We start from the raw sequence: 27,687 nt of genomic DNA on the forward strand, positions 1-27,687 counted from the left end.
AAAGCACGCAATTCCCCTGAGGATCCCTGTAACCACGGTAACATATATAGATAGCAGGCCTGATTTCAACCCACGTTTTATCGTTCTAGCAGTAAAGAATTAGATCCTATAAATACCACCCGAGCCAGTGGAATAAAATACTGGCCTGTTACTTCCCCATTAAAAATAACGCAGGTTATATATTGCTGCAGTTTAACAAACGTTCATAGAAAGTGCCAACAGCAGTTCCATAATAAAACTGCGGGGGATGTCTTGCTTGGTAAGCCACGTAGCCACAGTGAAGAAGGGGAGAGTATTAAGATTTTAATGGATGCAAAATAAATATGAGCGTGCTCAACAGAACTTCAGCTTGAAATTAAAAAAAAAAGGCACCCCCATCAAATTTTCACAGGTTTTATTTAGGTGAACATACACATGGTCCACATACTCAATGAAAATAGTCATAAAATAATTTAAGAACGTATGTTGAAAGGTATTAGCAGCACCATCAGTATTGGAATAGCAGAAAATTCATGTCTCCGTAGGGCATACATTTATGCCTGGATAAAAATGCCATCATTTATAACAGGGGAGGGGAATGGCTTTATAGGATGCTTTCGGGAGTTTTAAGACGCACACTTTTTTTTGCTAAATCCTTTGATGATTCATTTTACAAAAAATACAACTAAATAAGATACTGCATAGTATTTTAATTAACAGAAAGAAATTGACATTGAGCTATGTAAAGCAAAACTCAACATCTCTGCTTCCACATACATTTCGTTTCTGAGTAGAGAAATCTAAAATTTAAAACCAAAATATAGACCTAGTGTATTCTCTAAAAGACACACTTTAGGTGGAACGTATAGTACTACGAAAATACATATCTTCCATTCTGTTTAATAATTTACTTTAGTTAAAAAGTTGTGAAAGTCTCATCACAAGAAGCGTATACAAATTCATGACTTTAGTAAATTAACAAAAAGGATTCTTTTTTTAAAACAAGGTTTAGCCCCGCTGTAACAATTATACAAGGAAGAAAAGAGACTACATTTATATGAAGGAATACAAATTTACACACATTTTACAGTGACTTATACCCTACACATCTACAAAATTCACAGTTATAATACAAGCAAGTACAAGGCTGGGATAAAGCTGTCTGATACCAAAAAAAGTTTCTACTTTTAAAAAAAAAAGATAAAACAGGAAGAGTTTCAAACTTCTGCACCAACTTTAAAATTCTAATCAGACCAAACGACACTTCCTTACACAAAGGCCCTTCAGCAAACGCAGACGGCTTTCCTGGGCGGGTGGAAGAGCGAATTGCCCAGCTTCTTCTGGCCGCGCAGGCTGCGTCGCATGGTCAGCTTGCTGGAGTTCTTGCGCTGGGGGGCTGCGGACATGCCTTCTGCTTGGACACCGATGTTCCGGCTCAGGCCACGTCTCGGCTTCTTCAGAGCTGGGCCGGAGTTGGATTCTTCCAATGTCCTTTTAAAGTTTGCTGTGGGTGTCCTCTCTGCATCCTGGGCTTTTGTTTGGCCATGAGGAGACACCTTGAAGCCTTTTTGGTCCGTGCCTGAATTTGCGGAGTTGGAAGGGGAGAGACTGACTGACAAACCATTACTGTAGGATTCGTGTATCCTCAAAGCCAATGCCTTGCTGCACTTCTCCTCCTGCGGGCCCGAATCCTTCAGGGTTGCTCCTGAGGAAGGTAAATTGCTTTTGGCAATCTCGTTTGGCAGCTCTAGGCATTTTTCTGAGATCATGTTGCTATGCGTGAGGGGAGGAATAGGCTCGGAAGCATTCAGTCGTGGCCACGGATCATCTTCTGAAAGCTGAGGGAAAAGAAAAAAACATTTAGGCATAAATGTCATCATTTCACCCACATTAGCCTCTGAGGGTGGAGACAGTGTGTGACAACTTCTCTAAACCTTATCAGAGACAGAAGAATCCTGCTCCAAAACAGAATTATCTTTTCTCCACGTTGAGAGGCGGAACCAAACTCAGACTGCGGATCGGAACTTGGTACTTCGCGCACACCAACAGACAAGCATTTTTTCAGTCACCCCAACTGCAGGCGCCTCGTGAGGGCAGACATGGAGTCTTTTCATTCCGAGCGCGGCTCAGACTCACTCAGCCCGCGTACCTTCACTGCTGCTGCTGCAAAATGCTGAGGAATCTGCACGCCTCTGCTGTGAACCGAGGAAGCCCTGCAGAAAGCTGTGCCTGCAACCTCTGTCCTGTGATTTTCATCAGGAGCATTTCCCAATGCGCAGCTGTGACTTCCCTCCTTCCGACACCGTGATACGCGCACCCAGGCTGCCGTCTGAAGATTCTGACATCGTCAGGTGGCCAAGCACTAGCAGAGCAAACAGCAGCAGCAGTCTCCTGACCTTTGTTACATTTAGAGTTCTGAGTTACTGCACAACCAGATTATCAGGGAGACCGACCAGCTCCTCATCGTAGGTGTCCCGACTGCACACAGAAAGGTGGAGCAGCGGACAAAGCCATTCTAAAACCAGAGTTACTGTTTGCTCTGTAAGTGGTGCGTTTTATTGCCTCTCGTTATGCTCTACAACTTGGACAGAAAGCAACTCCACTCCTCACAGCACATCCATCCACTCTGTGCAGCACCCTCATTCCCTATGCTGAAGAGAAGCTGCTTAATCTGACGTCCCGAGAACCAGGGGCTTTCTAAACTCTGCTCCTACCCTCAGCTACTCATCCCTTCTGCAGCCTTTGAGAAGTGTTTTTGCCTCACTCTCAGTTTTACCAACAGGAAAATGGGGACAATACTGGCTTTCGCTATCCACAGGGGGATTATGAAAATGATTATTTATGCAGTGCCCTCAAGATATGAATTACGACCTTATTAAAGATTTAATTGTGAAGAAATCCCTAGTTACTCAGCAAGTCCTTCAAAAGTAAATTTCAAGGCCACATTACTCTACATACCATCAACGTAAGGCAAATGACAATGACTTAAGACAGTAACGTGCTGAAAACTCCAGTGCAGACAAAGCTGAATCGAAGTCAGCATAATATCTCAGGTGAATAAACACATACTTTTGAAGTCACAACTCGGAACAAAGCCAGTTCACCTTCAAGAAGAGATCCATGACCGCTCAGCACTTTCGAAAAATCTAATGCTAAGGATTAATAAAATGTGCTCCGAAAGAGAAAGTATTCAGAATGGTTTCTAGCATCTAGATTTGGTTTTCCACTCCCCTCTACTCCCCTGTTGCTCCCCATGTGTAGAGAAAACCATTTAGATAATACTCTTTTACTACATATAGCAACACAAGAGGGCAGACCTTCATGGGAGGTGTATCAGAGGTTATTCTTCAACTCAGTTCTTGCAGAACCCCTAAGAAAGCTAGGTGACACACACAGAGCAGCTCTGGCGGCGGTACTTAATCTTCTCAGTCTAATTTTTGAAATTGCATCTCTAGCCACGACTTAGGTTTTGTGTTTTTGTTGTGCAAGACACCGTAGCTCCTATTGCCAACATCTTTTGCTTGGCTTGAACAGCTGAGACTGGATAAGGCTTTGAGAAGCCAAATGAAGTCAGAGGGTGGACTGCTAAAGAGTGATGTGACAAGGCCAGAAAAATAAAACATCAATCACCGACTTCATTTCTCAACAATCTAATCCATCAAATTTTATCACTGGCCTCAGGAATACTTGAATTAATTTGGCATTAACAATTGTTGCCAGCAGGATATGCAATTAAGAAATACTACTGTCTAATTGAGAAACTTTGATTTGGTCTCCATCGATTTCCAAATTAATTGTTTTGGAAGGTAGCAGCTGTTAAGAGCCAAAGCTATCCGTGCTTCTTCCAGACCTCTGAAGATACCAGGCCAGTATCCTTTCCATCGGCACCTCGTGGCTTCGCTGACCTGTCCTCTCCGGGCTGTAATCACTGCACATCCTCCCGGAGCTCAGGCTATCTGGGGAACCACCTCTCATTTCTTTGCAGAAACCGCGATGATCCCTTTTCAGCAAAATTCAACAGTAATTTTGTAAGGAGATTCATTACCTACCTAATTTAGATCCTCTTTTTACCTGCAGCTTTATGTATAAAGGTATTTGCGTATTGTTTTGCAGACGGTATTGTCATTTATTGCCATACTTTCTTTTGTGTACTCAACAAAACAGGGCTTCTCCCTCCTATGAGCTTGACAATATCACTGCATCACAAAGCATCATGAAATAAGGGCATTTCCTGACCGTTTTGGGGGAGAGTCCCAAACGCCTCAATTATGTTTCACATCATTTTAATTTGAAGGAGAACACTGAACTAACAGCGCTCCTGCACGCACCGAATTTTACCCAGCAGGCTCCCACGAAGGCTGTGGAAATGAAAAGCCTGCAGTCCAGCCATTACAGAACCCAAGTTTATGGAAAGCCGTTTTTCCTTCCACCGTGGCTCCTATCTCACCGATAAAGCTTTTTGTACTACACAAGCGACAGTGTTACTCAGGATGGCGTAGTTGCCAAATACACTTACAGATAACTACACAAAGTTCTTGTTTTACAAAAACACCATACATAGAGATAGAACTGCTACATTTCATTTATTCTGATCTGCCTGAAGACATTTGGTTTTTTCTGAAGTATTTCAAATTCTCACAGTACAGTCTCTTTTCTGTTTCTTTTCAACTTCCTTCTCACACTTCTTCTGATTTTTACAGGTACTCTGTGAGGACAGTTGGATGCTTGTTATTAAAGCAGAAACCTATATTACATTAGTACTTTTAATAAAAAACAAGTACTGAGAAAATAGGATCTATTTTTTTAAATTGGCACCACCAATTCTATTTTAATCCAAGAGGAGAAAAACTTTTGCATTAAAATAGAACTTATGCATGTATTATCAATGAAGACCTGTAGCCAGTCAAAGTTTTCTTTTGGGTTTTGCACATTAAGCAAGAAAAAAAATAAAATAAGGCCTTATCTACACAGCAAACGCCAGTGTTAGCTGTCTAATGTTTTGATTTCTTCACTCTGTGACCACCTGCTGCAATTTATCTAGATTCACACGTCACACAGTTCACTGAATCTACCTGGATGGGGAGGGGGAATCTTAGGAAAAAAAAAAAAATCTATTTTCATTAAGTCCTTATACAGAAATGCTGCTTCCTGGATACACTGCAGTCAACGTAGCTCAACATGTATTCAATGAGTACCGACAATAGTTTATACACAAAACATATGGTGCAACTTAAAAGTTTAGGAGTATTTAAAATTAAAATATTTTTTCTCCACTCAAGATTGTTCTGGATTTTAAGCTCTTTTGATGTATTTTGCTGTGCTGGATAGAAGGGAAGGAGACAGAAAGGTTGTGCTTGCCATTTTATTAGCAGCTTGTTTCTACCAAGGGAATGTTAAGGACTCCCTTTCTAATTTTTGCTTTCTTTTTACTTTGCCCAAAGGACAGTTACCCAAAGATACTGCAGAACATCAAAGGAGAGTTACTCAAATCAAGAGCAGCTGGTAATTACTGAAACAAACATCCACTCGTAACTACACTCCAGTTCTTTAAGAAAGAAAAAAAAAAAAGCTTCTGAACAGCTCTGCTTTATGTTAATGGTTAAAACCCCTAACCTGAAAAAAGACCTTGTATTATAAAGTCTTTTCCTCTAACAGAGAACATTAAATCTACCAGAGGGAAATAATAAGATCTCGCAATCCAGAAAGAAAACATTGTTTACAACCATGTGCGTTTGAATACATTAACCATGGGTTACCCTAAAAAAACGACCACCAAACAAAAATCAACCAAACCACACCAAGATTCAGAGCACATTCACGAGCAGTCTGCAACTCAGCAGCTGCACAAGCCATACAAGCACGTGGCAAGGTCAGAAAAGAAACTGTAGCCCAACTTTGTTCTCTATGGAGATGTGGGGTTTGTTTTTTTTCTGTTTTAAACCTCTGATCCCCACAGTCTGATTCCTCTCTTTCAATCGCCTGCTTCCGATTTTGCGGGGGATCTCGGAAAAATTACTTGTAAGAAATAGTGCACTTAAAATTGCGTGAACTATACGCACGAAGTTACAGCAATCATTTCTTCTACATCAAGGAGGGAATACAGATCATCAACAACTAATAAATGAACAGGATTTTAAGAGTTACAAAAACGATGTATCCCTAAATTCAGCAATTCCGAGAAGTTCATACTTTAATACTCTGCCTTGGTGTCCCAAAGCCTTTTAAGAAACACTGTTAAAAGTTCATCTGTTTCTCCAAAGCTTTGTGCATGGAAGTACTGAGGATATGGCCAGGTGATTGCTGTCAAGTTACTGTCCTACAACTGAAATATATTATCTAGCCATACATAAAGCCTAGTCCACTGCAGTTGAAAAAGTAAAACAAACAAAAAAGCAACATTAAATAGTGGTTTAAGTTGACAGACCAGTATTTTCTAAAAGTATTACTACAGTCGCTGGCAATAGTCTGACTACACCATTGCCCCAATCCTACATGTCACAGTAAGCTGCATAAAGTACAACTAGGGGAAGAAAAGGGAGACTGATATGTAATTAGTGGGCTCCACACTCAAAAGTGGAACATTTAAAACACTGAATAAAAGCATTACCTTGACAGGTGGGGTACAGCAGCGGGAGGGCGTCATGACATTCATATCAGGGCTGCTATAGCAGGGACTCTCTGCCAAGTTGAGATACAATTCTTCTTCATTTTCCAAGTTGCTTTTGCCATCCTGCACTGGGGAGATGCAGATTACGATGGCACTAGTGTTATCTGCACGAAGCATGCGTTGCCTCCACCGGCCAAGCGCTCTGCTCACCAGCATTTTGGCACAAGACTGTCGGTGCTCCCCCTTTACGGTGGCAGAAAGGGACAGAGAGAGAAAGCAATCAGGTCCACTTTACTTTATAAATGGAAGATGGACAGCTTATGTGGCACAGCCTGAGATATATATTCCTATATATCATGTGCTAAAGCAGCTTGATTCAGAAACAAAACAGGAAATATTAATTGAAACATATCTTTCTTTTTAGTGAAACAGAAATTTAAGATCAGTTTATGGTAGAATCCACAGATATACGAGTGCTTTAAACCACAAGACTGATGCAGTGACTTGCATGAACAGCCTGGTTGTAACACATCCTACGGTCTTTCCAAAAGTCTCTCACATAAAAACCAATAAACAATTGTCTGCATTGTAGCACACGTCTTAATGTGACAAACTTCATTTTCAGACAATATTTTGTATGACCTCCTTAGAGAAGGAACACGCTATCTTCTTTATTACTCACAGATACCATCCTGGTAGTCAAATTCCTCCCAAATGACAACCAAATAATTTAAATAATGTTAACATGCATGGTATTTGGCAGTATATGCAAGCACAGTATCAGCCACACCTTAACAACTTTCATGGCAAAACTACGGGTATGCCTAAACAACGCCATTGTTAGTTACTTTGCATACATGTCAGATTAAGCAATTTTTAGAGGAAAAAAGTATTAAATTTCCAGAATGACTTTATAGCCCTTGCTCTCACCATGAAGTATTTTTTCTCCTCGTGATCCTGGCACATGGAGATAGCATCTTGAGGTGGGATCATGTTCCACAGCCCGTCGCTGCCAAGGATTATGTATTTGTGCTTCTGGGGATCGATTGTGTGCACGCTTGTGTCAGGCTCCGGAGACACAACAAATTCACCGCTGTAGAAGTCGTAGCTCCAGAGATCACCTAGCAAAGAAGAAAATGGTTTTGAATTGTTACATTACACATGAAAATATGGATTTTGGAAATCTACAGAAAAACGTTCCCAAGAAAACAACTGCCACCAGTCTCAAGTCACCAGCAGTAACACAAAGTAATTTCAGCACAATTACTGTTCTGCTGCTGTCACTTTCTGATTATATTTATTAATATGTAGCAATTGAAATAAAAACATATTGAAACCAACCTATGTTTGCAGGAGGTCTTCTACTCTCATAAAACAAACATTTTCAGAAAAAGCAGAAATGTAACAGATTAATACCTAGAAAACAGTGAAACCTCAATATCCAAACTAAAACCTATCTGAACAACGAAAGTTCTCAAACAGAAGGAAAGCCCTGCATTAGTGAACCCACACCAGGCTTGCAGATATCTGCCCTTCCAGTCATCGGTACAGTTTAAATCCTGGCGACCAAACCCTTCTCTCTTGAGCAGGGAACGGCGGCGCAGTCAACGGAACCAGGCCGGGCTCTGCGGGGAGGATCATATCCTACCCCTTTTCTCCCCACCACCATACACAGCATTAGACTTCAACGGACGCTACGCTGTCCTGCACACCCCAACAAGTCCTGCTCGTAGAAGAAAAAAAACCCCAAACCTCCAAACTACAAAAGCCCCTTTTTCACACTCGCGGTGCTAACTGCCTTATAAAAAAAAAAACCACCAACCAACCCTGAGATCCTCCACAGCCGAGCAACAGAGAAACACAGGGTTATGTCTTGCTGTCTTTGTGCATGCAGGTGCCACACAGAAGGCACAAAGGAGAGCAGACCAAAGCCTTTCCCCTACTCGTTTCTCCTTCCCATTCCTCCTCCTCCCACAGCACCAGCGTCCCTTCCAAAGCCGTGCGGTGCTCTGTTAGAGCATCTTTCCAGCTGAGCACCACGTGCCAAATTCTGGAGCTGGAAAGCAGCCACAGGAACACAAGTAGTGCCTGGGTTCCAGCAGGAAAGCAGAAAACGAGAGCTAAAGCCTCTCCCTTGGAAGGCCTCATGCTGTGAACCTTTCTATTTTTAAATCTTTCTTGCTGTGCGAATGAGTTTGGGGTCACCTCACCAGTACTGATGGCCTGAACTGAGTCTGAACAACACACTTGAATCAAAACATCTATTAGTTCAGTGCTTCCTCCAAACCACCCTCCAGTCATGTTCATACCTAGCTTCCTGTAGTGAGAAGCCACAAAATGTAACATTATTATTTGCAAGCACCGGCTAATTTTTCTGCACAAACACATGGCTTTAAAAGTAGAAAATAATTAAAACGTCGAAGTCCAAAAGCACACAGAAGCTGAAGAACTCCAGTTTAAGAGTAAGGTTCTGTCAGGTTTTCTCTTTGCTTTTTTTTTTGCTGACTTTGGAAAGCATGCCTGTAGCCTTCTTCCACATCCATCACCACCTTTTACAGATAATAAATAAGCTTTTTGTCTTCCTATTTCCTTCCATTAGCTTTGCCTTAAGCTATCAACCAGTTGAAAAGACTTTTCCAGAGTCAGGAAAGGGAATACTTCAACTCAATTACCCCACTCCACCACAGCAAGCTAAGATGGTCCATCCTCATTAAAGCGCCAATTCACCTTCATTGCAGCAGCAGCAGCCAGAAACACATGCTTCTAATAAGTGCTAATTAAAAGCCAAGCCTGCTTGTATAGAGGTGCACTCTCCCTCCACAGACTCACAACAAAGCAAGCCAGCTGGCAAAAAGATCAAAATAAATACTGTAACAGAAGAGCTGAGCTCCAGCACAGCAATTACTGTGTATGAATTGCCACCAGAAGTCTTCCTGCACCGCATGTTCTTCACATCGTGCCCATCACGGACACAGCAGGTACAATAAACAAGAGCCTGGGATCTGACAACCACCACATCTTGCAACTGGCAGCAGCAATTTCCAACATGCGTAATATTTCTATGCTTTTATTTGCTAGTTTGTTCATACTCATTTAGGAGAAATGACAAATGTTATTAGCTGAATCATCTTTTTATTAAAAATACTGTGCTGTATGATAAAAATAGCCCGGTGCTATTTAACTTTGGTTCATCTACATATATGTCATCATGCCCATCTGCTGCTCCTCCTGAGAACAGCTGAGTAATAATCCTACTGATTTCAGAGAACGTTCCTCCAAGAGGAAGAAGGCTCCTCATGCGGATAATCGGGAATATCACAGAGGTTATAAAGGGGACGCCAAGGATTATAAACCTGCTGAAGCGCACACAGAGATCCCGGGGACACACAAGAGTGAATCCACGCCAGACTACTTGATAACAGCAGTCCACATCTTTGGCCAAGTCCGTGTACAAATGTGCAGCTAAGCCCCATCGCTACAGTACTATCATCGGTCTTAACCAGCGTGGGCAGAATGAGACAAAATCAGATACCACGAGAGGAAAGTAATTTTTCCTGAAAGCAAACGGCAAACAGGAGCTAGACTAGTTCGAGGACTCACAGCTTCAAAGACTAAGTTTATTAAACAGGCATTTTTCTTGAAAAATGCTTTCTTTCAAATCATCTCCTGTAGCATCACTTCAAAGGAGCATTCCAAGTTCGCTGTAAATGTACAGTGAGAACTGAATCTCCATGAGTTTTAAAGCCAACTGCACTCATCGGTTATTCAAGCTCAAAAATCTCTAGGAAATGCACTATAACTTCTTTACAAAGTTGTACGATGGAACGGCATTAAAGCACAACCAGGTATTAACTGACCAACTCCAGGCAAGTCTGGAGCTACTGAAAGCTAAATGGAGCTCCAGATGTCACACACTGGGGAGGGGGAAGCTTTTGTTCTTTGACCCAGGAAAAATTCCACACAGTATCTTTGAAGCCTGAGGTGTACAGAAAAATCCAGATTCTACCTTCCTCAGCCTAGAAGGAAACAACCATTACTTGCGATTGCCCTAAAGCAAAGGGAAAATCAGTGTTAGTCAGCAGTTTACTCCCATAAACCCACAAGCTCAGACTAACCAAGCAGGTAAGTGATCCTTGGTAGAAGAGTACTGCAAGAAAAGTACTTCATTTAAAGAATAATTCTCACAGATCCTTCAACTCCAAGCCAGCAAAGGCCAACGCCATGTCACTAGGGTAAGGCACTATTTTTTTTTTTCCCCCTAAAGGGCAGAACCCCACAGATGAAACCAATGCTTGTTCGAGCTGCTGCATAGATAGAATACTCGGGTCAGCTGCCTGTCTTTCTCTGGCCAGCTGGAGAGCACCGCATCCACAGCGGCTGAGGAACAGCTGACAAACTTCGGTAGAGTCACCTTACATGGCACCCTCTGTTACAACCCTGGGAAGGAAAAAGGGAGAGGAAAGTAAGCCAGAAAGCAGAGCAGACTCTTCCCTACCCTTTTCAAAGTGCTCTGAAATCTTTAATCCTGTCCCAAAGCAGACAGACAGGCAAGTGACCTTTTAGCAGACTGGAAAGCCATGACAGCAAGATGATGTGACATGCCAAAGGCTAGTATTACAGAACTGGAATGCCAGGTTCTCAGACTTCACTTTGTGACCCACACTATTTTTGTTCCAAATTAAAAAAACAAACATTTACAAATCATAACAATCTTGTTCTCTATAAACTTACAGCCCAGGAATATTTCTTTTCCAAACAAAAATTGGTATTGATGTAGCTCCTTCCATATCTTCCAGAAAAATCATACCTGTTTCTTAGTCACGACTCGAACCACAATAATGCACAGACACCTACACAAAAATTACATTGCATCTTACAAAATGAAAACTAGATGTTTGAAATCATACACTAAGGGAGCACTAAACTACTTTAGCTACCTGTAAGAAGAAAATCAACATATTTTGATATATTATCTGCTTGCTATTACCTTTTCAAATACAATGAAGAAAACCTACTTGCAACTCAGCTGCTGCCAGGAAAGTAATTGAAGTTACAAACAGAAACACCCATCGTGTAAGTAGACTGGATTGGATTAAGCCCAAAGCTGCCTTATAGCAAAAGTATGTCCAGAAGTCACATAAATTAAGTCTTTCATGCTGTTTTGAATACAAAAATATCTTTTGGTTTTAATAGAGGAAAGAAAAGTTTACTTTTACAAGCCAGTTCAAAACGAAAACCCAGTTTGATTAATCCCAGATCTTTTTAAATCCAAGTTTTATCTAAAAGGTCTGTTAGTACAAAGAGAAGACTTGCAGAACTTCCCTTTTTTCACCGCCCGTGAGGCAGCGCTCCTAGGAAGCGAGACAAACCTCAGCCTGCACACAGACAGCAACCACCTAAAACCATCCCGGCTGAGCTGGGGTGGAACACAGCGTCCCCAAAAGCCAGGGCACCCCGACCCTCCAGCCAGGAGAGGGCATCTTCACAGCAGGCAAGGACCAACCCAACGCTCTGCCCGGTTCCTACAACCCAGCAGCGAGCGAGGACAGCCCAGCCCAAGGGATGGGGACAAAGCTGAAGGCATCAGCAAGCAGAAAGTTACACAGACAACACTTCAGGCTTTAAAACTCTCACTACTCCTTCAGGAGGACTTTTTTTAGGAGCTTCTTTTACATACTATTTCAGTCAAACCTGTTGGAAGAATGCCACCCTCAACGCTATCTAGGGAAGGAAAGCACAGGCAAGAGAACAGTATTTCAACAGCAAATTAAACAAATAAATGCATTTAAAATGAACGGTGAATGAAAAGCTGCTCATAAGGCAGCCTTCACCACAACTGCTCATCTCTGCTTGTACATTAGCAAAATCACAGGCAAGAGACAAAAGGTGTCTGTCTCGGGCTTCAGCAGAGCACAGCGCCCGGGAAAAGCCTGCAAGAACCAGTATGCAAAACAAGGCGAAGAGCTCAATGGATGCCAAAAGCTACTCACAATTTCTGGCATGAACACCAAGGCGGAATTTCAACCTTCAAAAGATAATCCCGGACAGCATTTGCTTCACTGAAGACATGGGGTAAAACAGAAGAATGCACTGACCAAACCCAGATAAAGTTCTACCTTTAGAGAAAAAGTTTTATTATTGCTTTTGCACGCTGCCAAAGAAGAGAGAGCTAGAGAGGCACGCACAGACACCTCCAGCCTGCCAAAGCGGGGCTGGGGGAGCCCCGACCTTTCTCATTTGAGCTACATGGAACCACACACGCCTTCACATGATCTGTAGAACACACAGATCCACAAAGTGAAGTACGTACTCAGCATTTAGTACAGGCACACATCTGTATTTTGTCTTGGGGGTGAACAAAATTATACAAGCTAGAGCAAGACATCCCTAGGACAAGGATAGAATCCCAAATGCACTTCAAGTTTGTCTGTTTTCTATAGATAAAATTAAAAATCAATTAGCAATAAAACCTGGAAAGTGCTGTGCAGTACTTAAATATAACTTACTAGTTTATGCAATTCAATGTGATTGATCTTCATGGTGAGGCCTACAAAGGAGCAGGAAGGAAGAACTAAGAAGCAGACACTGTGTAGCAACTGTGCCCATTTTGTTTGGTAACTGGTTTTAAAAAAAATAAATGCATGTAAAAAAAAATACACCCTTATACAGGCATCTAATTAGATCATCTGAGGTCAGCCATACCCTCTTCTCTAGGGTTTCACGGTACACACATTCAGAGAGCTTCACAAAACAATCCTGGTAGTAAGTTACTCTGGGTAACAGCTTCCCCATCACCGTCAGAGCCAACACTCTGGCAGCAGCTCTACACTGAGCATTCACTATCCTGGTACCTAACCCTTTCTAAGGTCAGCAGGAAATTCATGCTCTTATGAAAAGTCAAACCTGTATGGCAGAGGCCACTCCACCTAAAATATGGGGGCGAGTCTATTCTATTTCTACATAAAAAACAGGCAAAAGATACCTCGTGTTGCCAGATGAGTGAGTGATTTGACTAACAGGTTGTTGGTTCAGATTTCATCCTTCATTGATATCAAACCGCCTCCCCACACCAAACAGCTACAACACTGCGAGGCAATCCCCTACTACGCAACCCTTCCGACAGCTGCAGATCTTTGGCTCTATTATTAGCTCCCAAGAAAAGAGGGGAAAGAGAAGGAGGGAAAAAAGTCCATAAAAGATTTACTAGATTTAGACCTGAACTAATTTAGCAATAAGAGAGATCCCTTCTGATTTCAAAAATAATCAAGGCCCATTTCTGCCATCCCACCATGCATCACCAGTCAGCTTGATCAGGCTGGGGGACAGCTGGGGATATGAACTTAAATGGCAACTTCAGAAAACTACAAGGAGTTTACGTTCCACTTACAGTCAACCTACAAAGCTCAGTGATTAATCACACCATTTGTCTACTTGTTTCTACATTCTGTTTACGTTTCATGTTATGCCACAAGATATTCAGCGCTCAGATCGTAACTTCTCCATACTTCCCCTACTTCGTATACCATCTTTGGAAGTTACACACACAGCCAGATTCTACATCTAAATTGGCTTCCAAAGATTGAAACTCCTTGTTCCATTTTTCCACAATCGGTTTAACACATGGGGACAAAACACGCGGGGACAAAACACACATCATCTTGCGCACTTGTAGCCTTGTGCTTACCCCAGAAACAGGTCTAAGATAATGTACTTGGATAGACAGCATAGCTGAAACACCACCTTTCCGCTAGCGTGTATCTGGCTATTCTGTTATACACACACAGAGCAGGTTATTTCCCCTCTCAGCATTCTCTCCTCAAAACATGCACGAGTCTACAACGCCTTCCCGAGTGCCACACGGAGCTACTGCCTCCACAGGGAGCCAGTAACTGACACGTGATGCAACGACACACAGACTCTTTGAAAACACACCAGCAAGTTCCATGCTGGCTTGCTGCCCTGAGCATCTCCTCTACAGCATCCAGCAATCTGCACACTCATAGCCTTGCCTTACACAAGGGGATTCAAGTAATTTGAGTTACCTCACATCTGTTTTAGGGACAGGCATATAAAATGGACAGTTACCATGAAACTATGGGTGCCAGGAACTTCCTCAAATGATTACACCCTCAGGAAACAAAATGCTCTTCTCACCAGAATGGGTAGCAAGTCCCGAGGTGAACAATTCTGAGATTGCACGGGATTCCCAAGTATCTATTACAAGGCAAATTGGTATAAAGAAAAATATTTTCATTGCCCAGAAAAAGTCAGCAGAAGTAGCTATGCTTAAAATGCAGAATACTCTGCTACAGTTTTAAATATTTCATTAGAAGACTTGCTGTATACAGTAAAAGCAGCATACAGATACTTTACAGAGACAGTATGGAGCCTAAATATTTCTGACTCGCTATGAGGCTATAAATAAATTAAACATTACTTAAATGCAGCCACTACTGTCATGAGAAGAAGTGGTAATAAAAAGTGCATAACACAAACGCTTATTTTAGGGCAGAAAGACACTGCAGGCAATCAGAACAGTAATGGGAATGTCAGCAGAATTAATCTGGCCAGAAGGACTTCTATTGCACCAGTATTCTTTCTGCCGTCCAAATATTTGACCAATGCAATACTTTTCCACAGTGTTTTATTCCTGCTATTTCTAAAACCTCTGTTGTCCTCCTTACAGCGAGTGCTGGACTTCAGGACTGGATGGGGGACGAGACTACAGCACCATACTCACAACTCCAGGTTTCTCTCCACGGTGCAGAGCAGAGCATCAAGAGACTCTTGCTCTCCCACTAACAATTACTGTCCAGTCTGGGATTTCTATCAAGAACTGAGCTTGGACTTAGCAGAAAGACTCACTGTGGTAGATCTTAGCGGGATTGACTGGCGTACTGGTAACCAGTATACGTCAGCACTGACAGCTCTTCCTCCGCTTGGAGAGGCTCCACCGCAGCAGTGCTGTGCCAACCAGGGTAGCAATCTGGGAGCCAGCCAAGAGGTCGAGCAGGCCGCAACCGCCTCAATGCGAACGGCTTTAGTCGCGGTAGGTCTTTTGTCAGCAGCGCAAGGGGCATGCTGGCCTCCGAAAGAAGTGAAATCCTGTTTCCAAACTGTGAGCGTCTGTGCGCCATCTGGGTCCTACGGAGCGAAGCAGCTGCGTTCCTTCCTCCAGGAGGTTTGTCATACCTCCTCAGAAGGGGCTGCGCAGAGGCCGCGGAGACTCCTTGAGCAAGCAAACACCAAAACACTGTCACATTGTAAATCTGTTTCTCCACGATCTGAAGATGCCAAAGCCGTCTTTAAGCTTTGATATCTGCTAACTTTTGACACCAAGATTTGTTAAAAGGTGGGTGTTCTCATTTCTTGGACCTGAAACTCTCCAGCAATCCTCTTCAGCCACGTAACTGGAAAGAGTGCAATAGGGGGCTAACAGATGCATCATTCCTTGAATTCCCATCTGCACACAAACCCCAGCCAAATCTTTTTGTTCAACTCGCTGAGAGGAATTACATCAAAAAAATAATCAAGCTATTTAGAGAAACAAAAAATTCGCAATCATAGGAATCAAAGACTGAAAATCAAGCATACACTTTCTGTAATCTATGAGGAACGTGTACCCTTCTGCAGAAAATGAGAAAAGAGGAATATGTTGCTCAGTGGATGAAGATCTCCATTTGCTAGTCATCTATTAACTCTGAAGGATTTCTCAAACTTTCAAGTCAGTTTTACTAACCATAAAATAAGCATTTAGCTTGCCTAAGACATGACACATAATAAAGGTTTGTAAGATCCAGAGAAAAAATGTCCATAAAAATAAAATTGTATTTTGATAAGAAGATCACCGTTCAGCCACCTACCCACCTGTTGGTCCTTCCTTGATATATATCTATCTTTTACAATGTTAGTTATCAGTGCAAAATTCTTCTTAACACTGGACAGATCCATGTGAAAGGGTATCACTGCCTTTGAAATAAGACACAGTAATGCTACGCAATTATCAAGACGACCATGGTCCCAGGAACAGACTGTCCCCAGGACACACTGCCAGCCGATCTCGGAACACTGACAACACTATCACATAACTGTCAAGCTTGCCAAGAAGAAATTAAGTCACAGGACAGTTTTCACAGGTAAAAATATGCTACTACATTTCTATAAAATCAAACCTATACTGGGTATATCTGAGTAGAGAATTCTTCACTGGGGCAAAGGGAGGAGGGAAGGAAACAAAATGAACTGCAGAAGACTGGAATTCTGCAATGAAATTTAAGGAAAAAAACCTGACCAGAAAACACTAAAGCTCAGGGGCAAGAGGTAGCCAAAGGTTAACTTATGAAGTACTTCCCAAAAAACATTCCTAACAACTTTGTTAGGTACTGTAGTATGCCTTTCTGTCCTCTGAACACAGTGTTCCTCAAAGATAGTTTCACATCACTAATACTGTCACAAAGGCAAGTTATAGATAAATCCTACACTTGACTTTCATCCCTTTGTCCATTCTATGCTGTCCTGAAAGAAACAGATTCACCACAAAGGGAATACCAAAGTAATTTGTATGCTATGCAGCAAAACTTACTCTCAACACCGCCTAGTCAAAAATTACAGTCCTATTATTTCAGTAAAAAAAAGAAAAATGTGCTTTCCATCTCGGAGACACATACTGCTTTGTACATTTTCATTTGCAACAGAAGTGAAGTGCCATCCTTCTAAGACCAACACTGAAAATACTTCACGTTGTAGGGCGAGTCCTTCACTCAACAATGACACCTTCTACAGCTTTATTTGAAAAACAAATTCTATATTGTACCAAGAACACTCTTTAAAACGAAGGCCTTGTAATCAAGGCAAGTGAGTGAATCCCTCTAAAGCACATGTTTTGGTGAAAGAGGGTATAGTTCAGTTCTGGTGGCTTGTAGGCAGTGGTGTCTCGCTTCCCACAGACAGACACGACTTACCAAGCGCTCTAGCAACTGCCAGGAACGGAATCTGGTCAATGACGGTGCTGCGGCGCACGGGGCCATTGTGAGTCAGACGCGGTCTCTTCCACACGACACGATTCACGCCAGACTTGTTGATCACACTAAAACCGTCAGAAAGAGACAGAGGTTTAAAAGGAATGGAAAATGAAAGCATGAAAGTTAGTTTCAATGACACAAAACCAGTTAAATATGCAAATATGGAGTCAATAATGACAGCATCCTCAGGGAAGTCCACAGCACAATTAAGCATTTCAAAACACACGGTATCACTTAGATCATTTCATTTCATATTAAGCCAAAGGGAAAAGGGAGAGATGAAGGGGAGAAGAAAAGAAAAAGCAGGGGAATAAAAACCTGGAAGAAATTCTGGCTGGCCGCAACCACCAGATGCCAGAGTATCTTTTTAATCTGTGAAGAAAAAACAAAACTGAATTGGCTTTCCTCAGATGAGGACCATCAACATCAGCTCACTCGGGTGGAAATATCATATAGTTCCTCCTTCAGTTTTCTCCATCTGCCAACGTTCAGCAGTCAAGAGCAGCACAGTACAGTGGAAAAAACAAGAGAAAGGAGCAACCTTCCGTAGGGTTTTCCTTAGTGTACCAACATGAGGCAGAAATGAAAGAAACATTGTTCACAGTTGCTATCTGCTGAAAGTCGGGGATGGAAAGAAACAGCTCTGCATTTGAATGTTAACACCGGCTGTAAGGCACTGAGCGCTGGTTTTAGCTCTCACAGACAGCATTAGAAGGGTCAAAGGAGAAGCTACAGAGCAAGTACACAGGGCAGGGGAAGCAGGAAAAGAACAGAGAGAATATGAGCCATCAAGCAAGAAAAGGTAACAAAGCAAAGAATTAGCAAAGCTTGGTCCCAACCAAGTTAAGAACTAGACACTTAAAGGCTAACTTTTACCCAAGGAACAGCCATTGGTAATTGGAAGCTGAGAAGCTCTGGAACAGCCTCAAGATTCCTCATACTGAAGCTATTCAAGATGCACTTCCTGAGACTTCAAAGGCCTTAACAACAAGGGCATGTTTAGCTCCATCCTTTTGCATGCAGAGTGTGACAAAGTCACACACACCACATCCTAAAATCGATCTCATCCATTTGTACAACTAACGGCCACACAAAGCTCACTTCAGTCACTATCTGAAAGTAAACGTCATCTCGCACTCAGAGACTGTTACTAGGAAAATATAACTTTTAATGAAAGGTTCAATTATGCTTCCCAACTCACTCTCATGAAAGAGAACACATTAATAAGCATAGCTGCATAGTTCCACCTCACTCCTACCATTTGCCTCACAATAGCCTGTAACAGCCAGCCTGGGAAAAACAGAAAAAGCATCAGTAAAAATAAAGATTTTGTTCAGAAAAAAAAAATATTGTAACCATTCCTGGTGATACAAAGTTCCAGGAAATGCTTCTTTGAAGCTTCAGAGACTTTCAATCTCCGAGATACACAACTTGGAAACCTACACGTTTACAAGTACTAACCTAGCAAAACAGCAAGTTACGCTTTCTGAAATATCACCAATGCAGCTAACTGATCGACTTCCACCTGCCAGAGACACAAATATCTGAAGGTTAACGAGCTGACAGGGCTCTCATACGAATGATGTCAACAGGAAAACCTCCAGTGATCTCTGCCTCTGAACTGCTAAGAGAAGGAAACCGTGCCCATCCATCTGGTGCGGTACCGTGGAACGCCAGAACAGCGAGCTCCTGTGAAGCTACGCCAAGCGCGAGCCCTGAGGTTTGTCTCAAAACATTAGTGCCATCTGACAAACCCGCCTGCTTTCCTCCTCAGTCACAGCGAACGTGCGTCGACCGTAACTTGGAGATGTTCTAACATCTGCCAGCTCCTGATAGCAAAGAAATTACTAATGGAAAACCGTGTGTTAGAATACTGCATTTTAACATTTTAAGCATGTATTTAAACACAACAAATACAGTACCTTGTTTCAAATCTACAGTTTTTTTAACGTTCCTTAAACAGAAACTTTGAAAAGCCCACTCAACATCTGCCATTGTCACCTCGGGAACAATGCAGAATGCATGAGAAATTACAGAGTATTTTGCGTCAAAACTCCTGTGTTTCCACCATTTGACAAACCGGATATTCCGGAGCTCAAATCCTTATCTGTATGGAAAGGCAATTCCTCCCCTCCAGGTTCCTCAGAATTTAATGAAAAATAGGTCAAATATCAGTATCTCCAATGTGGAAGTTTTCAGTGAACATTTACAATTGTAGCCACATCTCAGATGCACAATCCACTGGGAAATTAAGGTTTTATTTATACCATAAACCACTAGCAAAAAGCACAACACTGTAACAATGGATCACTATAACTTCTTCCCCAGCAAGCTAGAAAAAAACCCAAAACATAGATAGGGAAGGAATATAAACAGACTATGAGATTCACCAGCTCGCTTGCCCCCGCTAAAACAAGCAAGCTTAAGCCTAGTTCAGTCAGAAAGACACAAATAGAACCCAGAGATTAAACCTCAAGCAAAAAGCACAGAGATGGTTACCTGCCCCCAAGGCCTTCAATTCTCTCCCTTTCTTTGGGAAGTTCCGGCTTGTGGTCCTGTGTCACCTCCACAGCTCTCACAAAGTCGTCTTTGGGGTCATCCTGGACTCCCAGCACCACTCCCGAATCGCCAACGTGAGCAACATACATCTTTGACCCGCGGATAATTACCACACTGGCAGTAGTCCCCGACGTGCTTGGGAGACCTGTCATGGTCTTCGGCCACTCTGCTGCAACGAGGAAAAAAAAGCAAACACAAATAACTTTGTTTTTAATTCTTTGGAACTGGTAATGTTTTGAAGATCGAGATGCAGGGTGTGTCGCAGAGGCTTGCGTAACGCTACAATTCAGTGTGTGCTAACTATAGCGTGGCCAGGCAAACCAGTGCCCTCGGGTCCCCCCACTTCCGTAACATCACTCCCCTAGCTACAGCTTAAATTGACACACACACAAAGCACCAAGACAGGATTCAAAAAACTGTCTCCTCTGGTTTAATATTCCAAGCATCGCTGGCAGAATATGGGGGAAGATGTGCTCCCTGAGTGTTGAACAGGGTCGATCAAGCGCTTCATTACGTCTGCTGTTTACTTCCCTGTCTAAAGTGGCAGAAATGTTATATATTACGTCCTTTTGTCTGGACTTTTGGCTGGCAATCAGGTTTTCTGGACTTTCCTGATCCTCTTGGAAGGAAATTAAATGCTATTTTACTTTTATATGCTGAACAACATTTTAAGTTGAAAAACATCTCAACCGTTTTATGCACATTTCCTTTTGGAAGACCGAATAATGTGGACTATTTAAGTATGTTATCCACAACCCAACATCAAAGCTTCTGCAGAAGATATCCCTTGAATTCAAAACAATAAAATACCTATACGAGCGTGAACTATGCATGGTTAGGGAAATCTCCTTCTTTCTCAACAGCTTCGCCCTCAAAACACATTAATTTCCTATTACACGACTCTTCCCATTTACGTCCAATCCAAATTTCTCTTCTGTGCCTTTTCTTTCCTTGTCTATTTTTGTGTCTACACACCCAAGATCATCATCTTCCAAAACTCCACAAAATGATTGAGACAACATGCCAGTTAAGAAAGATTTGCCATACCAGCCCTCCTCCCTACTTCAGCACCCTCAGAAAACAGAACTCCAGTTCCCAGTTATCGGTTGATTTCAACTGTCAACAGCAACCTCATGTTTCTTCTTCGCTGCACCCACTCCTGTCTTCAGACAAACTCAGTAGGGAGACTCCTCTCCTTGTCACATTCTATCTTCTGCACTTCACAAGTCATGCTCACACAGCACAACATAAGAATTCCACTGCGACACACACTCTGTTTGCAGGAAATACCTACGCCAGACTGCCAAAGCACTATATTATTTATTTTCCTATGGCACAACAAACACACATGGAAAGAAAACCAAAACACAATTAGGCCTTCCCCTCTGTGAAAATAGATATTTTGAACTTCACAAGTTTTAAGCAGTGGCAAAAGATTAGGAACTTGGTAAATTCTACCACCACTGAACAATGTTCAGGTGCCCGCGGCAAGAAAGAGAATACACACACGCCGTGCTGAAGGAGAAGCAGAATTATGCAGACAGTCCGATGACAAAAGCTGCATTTCCTCAGTGTTAGCTACCAAGGTATCCAGCATCATCTAAACATTTCGGTTCTAACTCATATTTTGTGTTCTAAATACTAAAATACACTTTCTCCATAGGAGTAGCTTTATTTCAAGAACACAAACATTCAGCCATCCTACTGGGAGTACCTTGTCCGGCAGTTTTCACTGTGGATATTAAATGTAACCCATTCTAAATGGCAAGCAAATGAGGGAGGAAGCCAAGTGGTAATAAGCACTTCAACCACACTCTTAACAGAAAACAAGCTGCAACTAATGAGTTTGTCAGTGTAACAACCCCTCAAAAGCAATAAAATATATTAGAGAGTCAAATCAGTCTTTATGGGAATGAAGAACACAGAGTGAAATCACCCACGTTTGAGAAAAAGAACAACACAGCAGCCTCGGATTTTAGACTCCAACAGAACCAGAAATTAGATCTGCCTGTCATCAAGGGAGTTTAGTTTATGCCTTGCTCCTGTTTAGAGATAAGTATTATTTATAGCACAGCATATTCTTTTCTTTAGAGATTATGTCTCATCAGAAATTAACAAAAGTGTCAAAACTCCTAAGCTTTCTTCTGAGCTCAAGTATTAAAAATCAAAGTCACTTACCCAACTCCTCCACGTATCAGGAGCCCATTTTTATCAATCTTGTAACTTAAGCAATAGGACATCTTTCTAAAACACTTTTTCCCTTCTACTTGAAAAACACTGCCCTTCACTCGGTTTTCTACTTTTGAGTTCATACACCCAGCTGTTTTGTAGCTGGCGCATCAGCTGGCAAAAGGAAACTGTCACCTGCTGCCTAGGACAGGCAGTATAAGGTGCTTGGCTCCATGAAATTTGACTTGGTTGCATCTTGTCTTTCCCTTTATTCATCTGAAAAAGTAAAAAACCATTTTGGCGCAAACTACATGGAACCCCTAAAAATAAACACATACAGGATGCTACCATCAAGAAGGTTTTCTTCTTTGCTGAATTCTTTTCCTACATACCACCACAGCGCAGCAAAACTCGCCAAATGTATTTTTAAAGACTAATCTTGTTACCTTGTTCTTTTATCTCGTATTTAGATGCAAGATACAAGACAAAACATTATTTTGACCTTAGAAGAAACCCTGTGTTTCTTTTATGAGATACTACAATAGTCCAAACGATCAGGTATGATCAAAAGGCATTTTCTCCTCTAACAAATTAACTGAGACTATATACTCACCTATGGTTAAGAGTAACAACGCATTCCACCCTTCCTTTGGTAGAAACATTAGCTCCAGTTGCCATTCTTATTTAAATACACACATAACACCACTTTTCCTACCTGGCCACGCCAGCTCCAATAGCAACACAAGCTTTTTCTTCAGCACTCAACTGGCATTAGCAACATCCCTTCAATATAACAATATTGAATGTCATCCACTTTTGAGTTTAGAACCTTACTTCAGTAAGCTCAGAGCAAATTATTCACCATTTTTCATACCACGACAAGTTGACAGACTAAAAGAAAGCCTGACATTACAACAAAGCTCTCAAGACAAAATTCACCCTTCAGAGATACATCTGAAATGCCTACAGATGACACAACCACTTCGAGCAGAGCGATGCCTCCAGGTAGCCCTCTGGGAAAACAGAGTTTGTCCAAGTTTCCCTGTGAGCCTGCATGCGTAATTCTGTATTTATAGTCATGAATCCAGCTGTGTACCAGGAGCATCGATACATCACAGGACAGACACGGCTCCACTACAGCTCAGGGGCTTTTGATCTGAAAATCACATCGTTTATGAAACAGCGCAGTGCGCGCACCGACCCAGCCGACGCGAACGGCGAGCAGGACGTAACCCCACACCTGCGTCTAGCAGGGTACCAACAGCACTGCCTGTTACTGACTCGCACAACACCTGCCCACAAAATGCCACATTTTCCAGTTCAACAGATGCACTTCCCACTCTTCCAAGAAAAATAAAAAAATGCATTAAAGGTTTAAAAAAAAAGAATGCATGTTAAGTGTCCAAGCTATCTGAAGCTATCAAATTTGTAATCTCGTTTGTTCTTTACAACAGTAGACAGTTTCAAGACAAATCCAGGCAGCACTCCAGGACTGCAAGGTGTTTATACACAACTTGCAATTACTTCTTACTTTTTTTCACCTCTCTTCTGTTGCAGGGACTGGAGAGAGAGGTAGGAATTGGTTTAAAACTAACAGCCCAGCTCCAACAGTACATGTTATACCAAAATATGGATCCTACACCTGGATACCACATCTGTAACAGGAAAAAAACCCCACTCTTCCACAGTCTTTTAAAAAGCAAGTTCACTTTTGACGCTTGGTGTGTGATCTGCAATACACAGACTGCTCCAAAATGCATCTGTGGAAGTTCTGCTCCTGTTTATCTTTGAGAATGATTCAGGATTATTCTGGGAATCAAAAATTGCCGAAGAATGTATTTCATTTTTATTTCACTGGTATTATATACATTAAGTCAAACTACAATACCTCATTCCAAATTAGTTTTATTCTAAAATTCTTATTAAACTTTCAAAAAATAAATGCTATATGAACTCTTACTACAGCAACAGACCACAACAATTTTACATTGCCCTGAAAATCTTCACTGCCTCAAGTGGTCTAGGTCCTTTTGAGATAAGAATACACACATAAACTCTTAAACATTCCAAAGAATAATCCTGAAATTATGACTCTACAGTGAAAATTACAAAAAACCTTATTATTATCCAGGAGATGAAAATGCTATTTGACTTTTATTGCGTCAAATAAATTTAACAGGAAGAGTTATAACCAAAGCTGAAGTATGCAACTCTTTCTAAATTGTAATTAGTAATGCTGAAAAATGTTTTTAGTAGTATCAAGCTCAATTCAACATTCTAAAACAAGCTCTTGGCTATGCAAGTAATGAATTACCAGAGACATAAACCTATGCAACCCTCAGTAAAGTCACATCCATATCTGGGACCTCCTGAGCATGCATCTTGTAAACACCTTTCCCACCACTGCCAGCTGTTGAAACAGACTTTAAATAAGAACTTTTACTCCAGAAGCTCTTGAGCATACAGAGAATTTTATTACTATATAATTACCACCAAAAACTATCAGCAATGACAAAGGGATATTTTTCTGGTTTAATTTTTCCACTACTCTCATGATCAACATGTTTCCTGTCTTATCACAGGAGATGGCCACCAGGATGACCCCACGGCTTCCAAGAACTAACAGAGCAGCTGAGTACCAGCTTCTCTTCCAATGACCATCAATTGGAAGCAATAAAGACTCCATCCTTTACACCACAAATCCAAACTATTCTCCCACCACCATTTCAAGACACCAAAATACCCAGTCTCCCTTTCATGCCCATAGTGTCACCAATGCAGTTAAATATCTGCTCTGCATATGACATGAAAAATTATTTACTACATGTAAAATTTGCACTGCAATTCCACAACATGGTATGAGGAGGTATAAACTACAGCAATGCTTTTGTCCCATAAAACTGTAGCTGTTAGGTACATGCAGCAGAAATCAGTAAGACCAAACACGCTATGCAGAAGTTTACTTTATAGCCTACCTAAAACTGTCATCAAATGCTCCTAGCCAGAGCTGTGTCGTTTCTCACAACTTAAATTGGTTCCATAACCCAAGCACCATTTGCTAAACATTAATTACTAAAACAGTATTTCCTGCAGTCTGTCACTTCGCTCCATCTCTCTCCATTTTGTATTCAGTTACAGTGACAAATAACAGATCAGGGATACTACAACTAGACAACTAAACTCATCCTTCTCCCCCATGACATCTTCCCCTATTCACACGTCTTTCTCCTTCTCACACAGCCCAGGCAGTCGTGTGCCTCTCTCCACTTGTTCCCCAGCATCAAGGCTGTGGTCAAGTTCTGGTGCTTCTACACTTCACCCTTTCCTCTCTGTCCAGTATCAGTGTGCCCTCAACCTTGCTATTCGTTCCTCCATCTCTTTTCAAGTATCTGACATTTGCACAACTTCTCTATTTTGCTATTCAAGAAAAAGGAAAAAGAAAGCGAAACTGTTTTTACACAGTGATTCCTCCTCGCCTCCCCCCAGCTGAATCACTTTATTGAAAGCCCACAGTGCTGCGAGTGCCAGTTCTCAGTTTTCACGTTTCCCTCCCAAGCCCAACTGTCAGTATCGGTGTCTACGCTCTTGACGCAGTTTTACTGTGTTCCCCTCCTGCCTGCCTGTCTTCATCTGCTGTCCACTGTTCTTGTATTTTCTCCTTCCGGGCCTTCTGAATACATAAATGCATACACAATACACACACACTACGCATTATATATAAACAACAGCCACGCTCCAAGCCATAACCTTTACCTTACCAAGACAAAAAAAAAAAATAATCCCTTTCAGAAACTCAATTCTGCAGTCTCACTGGATCCCAGGGAGCAGGAAGAGTACAAGAACGATTACTGTCACCTGTCTTGTCACTCTTCTCTCCTTCACCCCTACCCATTTAGGACCTCAGCCTCTACCCTACCGCAGTTAAGCACCCCATCTACATAATCTTCAGGGTACCAAGTGTGTTTTCTATTTTGTCAGGTACCCTGCACACTCCCCGATGCTCAAACCATAAAGTAAGTGAACGATAACGCTTTAGGAAACAGCCACATTTTGAATCCTTCCACCAGGACTCAACAGAAACAGCTGGAAACAAGGCACAATTACGGAAAAAACACTGTCCCAGCCCATTTAAGGTTGCTAAAATTACTTTTTGTTTTATTTTCATGATACCCTGGACAAGGAAAAATCTAAGGGGGGGGGTGTTCCCATGCAATTCCCCAGGGCATCAAGACGAAGACCTCCCATTTAATGGAATTTGGAGATCCGACTTGCAACACCCTGAAAACAAACCCTAGTTCTAGAAACACACCCTCTTCAGCCACACCGCACCACCGCCCGACACCGCGCCCGCACCCGCCGGTTCCCCCTCTCCTCCCACGCTCCGCTCCCCGGTTCCTCTCGCTTTACCCCACTGCTCGATTCGAGACCCCAGACCACCCCCCCTCCCCGCTCGCTGCCCCCGGCAGCGGGGATGGGGGAGGCTTCCAGGCTCGCAGCACCGGGGGCAGAGCAAGGCGGCTCAGAGCGGGACGTCCCGGCACACCGGCCCCGGGGGCGATGGCGGGGGGGGGCAGGTGGGCAGGGGGATTTACCCCCCCAACCCCTTAGCTCTGGCGCAGGGCCCTGCGGAAAGAGAAAGAGGAACCCGGCTGGGCGGCGAGGCCGGGCCGGCGGCGATACCGGCTTCCCGGCGGGAGGGGATGGGGGGGGACGGCTGGCAGGCGCCGGTCGCCTCTGACTTACGCAGCTTTTTCCACATGGCCCGGTGGCAAGCGATGAAGCCCTTGCGCAGGGCCGCGCACACCTCGGCCGGCTCCGCCGAGCCGAAGCCCTTCTGCTTCTTGATGAAGCCCCACAGGTTCTCCCGGGCGAACTGGGCCGCCTCCCGCCCGCCGTGCCCGTCGCAGACGGCGAAGAAGGCCACGGAGCGGCGGGGGCGGCGGCCGGGCGGCAGCGCTCCCTCCTCCGCCGCCCGCGGGCTCCCGCCCCTCCGCCGGCCGCTCTCGGCGAAGGGCTCGGCGACGCGCGGGCCTCCGGGCGCCGCTCCGCCTTTGTGCGGGGGGCCGCGCTCCGCCTCGGCCGGCGGCTCGGGCTCCACCACGATCTGGGTCACGTCCTCCATGTATTTCCTGCCGCCCTGGTCCGAGTACACGCTCACCCCCAGCGAGTACGGCCCCTCCATGGGGGGGTGGGGGGTGCGGGCCGGGAAGAGGGGGGGGCTCGGCTCGGCGGCGCCCGCCGCTCCCCGCCCGCGATGGCTCCCGCGCTATTGTTGACGCCGGCGGCGCCGCTCGGGCATGGCCGCGGCCGCTCCGCCCGCCGCCGCCGATCCCCCGCCGCGACGGCCGGCGC

The 27,687-nt window shown here is 43.1% G+C and overlaps 1 protein-coding gene across 2 annotated transcripts; it reads right to left on the reverse strand.

Moving 5' to 3' along the window:
• Window positions 1-379: 379 nt before the first annotated feature.
• Window positions 380-27,651, reverse strand: PPM1D (protein phosphatase, Mg2+/Mn2+ dependent 1D). 2 transcript variants are annotated; one of them, XM_075440320.1, is made up of 6 exons: window positions 27,079-27,651; window positions 20,107-20,332; window positions 17,548-17,672; window positions 7,517-7,707; window positions 6,587-6,829; window positions 380-1,817 (listed from the first exon to the last, which is right to left on the reverse strand). In XM_075440320.1, exons 1-6 carry the CDS (start codon window positions 27,515-27,517, stop codon window positions 1,263-1,265), a joined length of 1,779 nt encoding a protein of 592 aa, XP_075296435.1. In that variant the 5' UTR covers window positions 27,518-27,651; the 3' UTR covers window positions 380-1,262. The 2 variants fall into 2 exon arrangements, with proteins under 2 accessions (XP_075296435.1, XP_075296434.1); XM_075440319.1 differs by having other exon boundaries at window positions 20,107-20,335.
• Window positions 27,652-27,687: the final 36 nt, after the last annotated feature.

Source organism: Opisthocomus hoazin, chromosome 20, assembly GCF_030867145.1.
Source record: "Opisthocomus hoazin isolate bOpiHoa1 chromosome 20, bOpiHoa1.hap1, whole genome shotgun sequence".
Classification (NCBI taxonomy): Eukaryota; Metazoa; Chordata; class Aves; order Opisthocomiformes; family Opisthocomidae; genus Opisthocomus; species Opisthocomus hoazin.